General features: G+C 53.1%; 1 protein-coding gene across 1 annotated transcript; it reads left to right on the top strand.

Moving 5' to 3' along the window:
* Positions 1-828: 828 nt before the first annotated feature.
* On the top strand, positions 829-1,667 carry LOC123154363 (E3 ubiquitin-protein ligase Os04g0590900-like). The gene has a single exon (XM_044573118.1). The coding sequence runs from the start codon at positions 1,110-1,112 to the stop codon at positions 1,392-1,394; it is 285 nt and encodes a 94-aa protein (XP_044429053.1). The 5' UTR covers positions 829-1,109; the 3' UTR covers positions 1,395-1,667.
* The last annotated feature ends 1,114 nt before the right edge of the window (positions 1,668-2,781 follow it).

The raw sequence follows: 2,781 nt of genomic DNA, 5'->3' as shown, positions 1-2,781 counted from the left end.
ACCGACCGACGCGGCGTCTTGACCGTTTTGTTCCTAACGGCGCCGTTTGCCTGTCTGTCATGCCACGTCAGCGTTTTCGGGGCCCACCTATCGGAAAAGAGATCAAACGGGGCTAAACGGCTATTCAGTGCTTTTTGCAACGGGTTAAGAGATTTTATGGTGTTTTTTGCAACAGATTAACGAGTTGGTAGTTTTCTACAAACCTAGCCATAAATGTGATGGTTTCTTGCAATTGACTCCTGCACAAATATCAAAAAGCCCGCAACTATAAAAAGAACACACAACCAGGCCCGTGGGAGGCCATCCAGCCTGCCGACCACCGCTGCTGCATTCCGAATCTGGAGGAGCCCGAGTTGAAATGCATGATCAAGTCAGGTCCCTCTTGTGCCTTCGAAAAGAAGAGAAATGCGCACAATAATAGTAGTAGCGGAGTATACAAGCAAAGCTATTTGCATTGAGGTGAGAGGTACTCTAGCAACAGCACAAATATCAATTAACACTTGATCATAACAGTAGAATTTCTAGTCGGCCCAAACAGTAAGTACTACTCCAGCAACAGCATAAATATCAAAGTAGGAGTAACACTGTTTTCTAGGGTGTAGGAGTAACACTTTGATCATGTCGACCACCCATCGAGAATAGGTACGATGCATGCACTGGTCTCACCACCACAACGCAAATCGTCTCGTGAGGAAGGCACGTGTCCTTGTCCCCCATAAATATCTCGATCGAGAGGCACGTGAGCGACGCGAGTGGAGCTCCCTGATCATCACTAGTAAGGCCGACACTTTAAATACCGCATCGGCGCCACTTTGCCTCCGCACCAGGCCAGCACCACGACGTAAACAAACACAGATCCACAGCTTCGGACGCCATTCTCACCTTTCAGCATGGGCGCGCCGGACACATCATGGGTGTTCGCCGACCTCGCCGTCGCGGACAGCTCCAGGTACAGCACCCGCTCGCGGCTACTGCTCACGGGGCTCTCCTTCGCCATTGGCATCGTCACCCTCCTCCTCTAGCTCGCCGTCTCCTACGCCTGCAGCCGCCGCCGCCGTTGCCGCCGTCAGCGCGACAGCGGTGCTGGTGCGGACGACCAGGAGGCCGGCATGGGCGACGCGGCGATCGTGTACGAGCAGGCCGACACCCTGGCGGCGCCCATGGACTGCGCGGTGTGCCTCGGGCAGGTGGAGGCCGGCGAGAAGCTGCGTCGGCTCCCCAAGTGCGCGCATCTGTTCCACGCCGACTGCGTCCACGCCTGGCTGCAAGCGCACTCCACCTGCCCCATGTGCCGCGCCGCCGCCACTGGCACCACCCCGGCCGCGGCAGCGGTGCTGCCCCCTGGCGTGGTTGCAGTTGCAGGCACGCCGCCTGCCTTGGAACCGATGGATTGAATCGCACCGACCGGAGAATAGCCACAGTGATGGATCGACTAGCGACGCTGACTGGAGAATAGCCGTAGTGTGGTCATGGCTGCAGCCACAGTGCGTGTACAGGAGTATCTGTCATGTCGAGTGTGCTTGTATTGCTGGCTCCGTTTCATAGTGCGCATAGATTTTTTTTTTCGCAAGCAAAAAACCCTTCATAAATCTTGACGAAGTTTATAGAGGAAAATATCTATCTTTACAATATCAAATAAATATAATATGCCGAGCGGCTCCACTGGATGTCTCGAACCCGTTTCAGCCTGACCGCCGTCATGGCCGCGTCGCCGCCTGGCCTCCCGAAAGCCCGGTCCAAACGACGAGGTGAAAGGCGTATAAACAAGTGAATGGTCTGTCTGCCCTGCTAGCGGTCTTGAATGGCTTCAGCGAATTGTTCGTTGAGCCTACAAAATGACCTCTTAGAAGGACAATAGACCACAAAATAGCCTCACTACCAGGCACTGAACCACAAAATAGAGCACAAGAGCCTCACGACGGCAGCGCTTGCGTGGCGGGGCGTCTTGAGGAAGAAGGCGCAGCGCGAGCCAATGGTGCGTGGCCCGCCGCCCCGCGAAGGAGCAGTGGTAGGAACAAAAGGGCGGTCATCACGGCAGTGGCGTGTGAGCCCGAATAGTCAGCGAAAGAAGTGGGTTTTTTTTTTGAGACAAGCGAAAGAAGTGGGTGATCCTGCCGGGTTAATCTTTTTCCCCGATGCAACAAACAGACTGGTTGGCCCAGGTTGTGCTGCATGTATCAGTCCAATACGCACATGACATGCTATGCTGCATCTATCACTCCTGTAAAGGCTGGTCATAGTGGGGAGTAACTTATACTAGTGATCATAGTGGGAGTAATTTAGAAGTTACTATCTTCATAGTGTAAAGTATCTTAGTAGTAGTGTCATAAATTGTTTTATTTATTGCCTTATAGACTCATTTTACCTCGGAAAGTGATATGTTACAGTAACATATTATGTTACTCCAAACACCTCTCTCCTTATTAAATACTTGCCACATAAGCAAAAATGTCTTGGGATATGTTAAGTTACTACCTAAGTTACCCCCACTATGGCTAGCCTAATGCCAACTCTAGCGCGCGACCCGTCCTGTCCGGGTGTGTCCGTTTGGGGCAAAGTGGATAAACCAGACGGCCCAGCGCGCAGACGCAAACGGACTTTTGTCCGTTTTCTGTCCGCTTTTGAACCATCATCAGCTCAAATTTGCGTAGCTTTTGGGGTGAAACGGACAGCGTGCAGATGGGCGGGACGCGCGCGTTTGTCCTCCCCTGGCCCGCCCGTCGGTGGCACATAGCAAAAAACCCCCGCGTCCCATTTGGCGCCATTTTCCCCCAAACCCTC

The sequence above is a fragment of the Triticum aestivum genome, chromosome 7A (genome assembly GCF_018294505.1).
Source record: "Triticum aestivum cultivar Chinese Spring chromosome 7A, IWGSC CS RefSeq v2.1, whole genome shotgun sequence".
Lineage (NCBI taxonomy): Eukaryota > Viridiplantae > Streptophyta > Magnoliopsida > Poales > Poaceae > Triticum > Triticum aestivum.
This window is presented reverse-complemented; position numbering and strand designations above follow the sequence as displayed.

What these genes read in the sequence shown, in the direction of transcription:
- LOC123154363 (XM_044573118.1), top strand. Translation starts at nt 1,110, where the DNA reads ATGGGCGACGCGGCGATCGTGTACGAGCAGGCCGACACCCTGGCGGCG.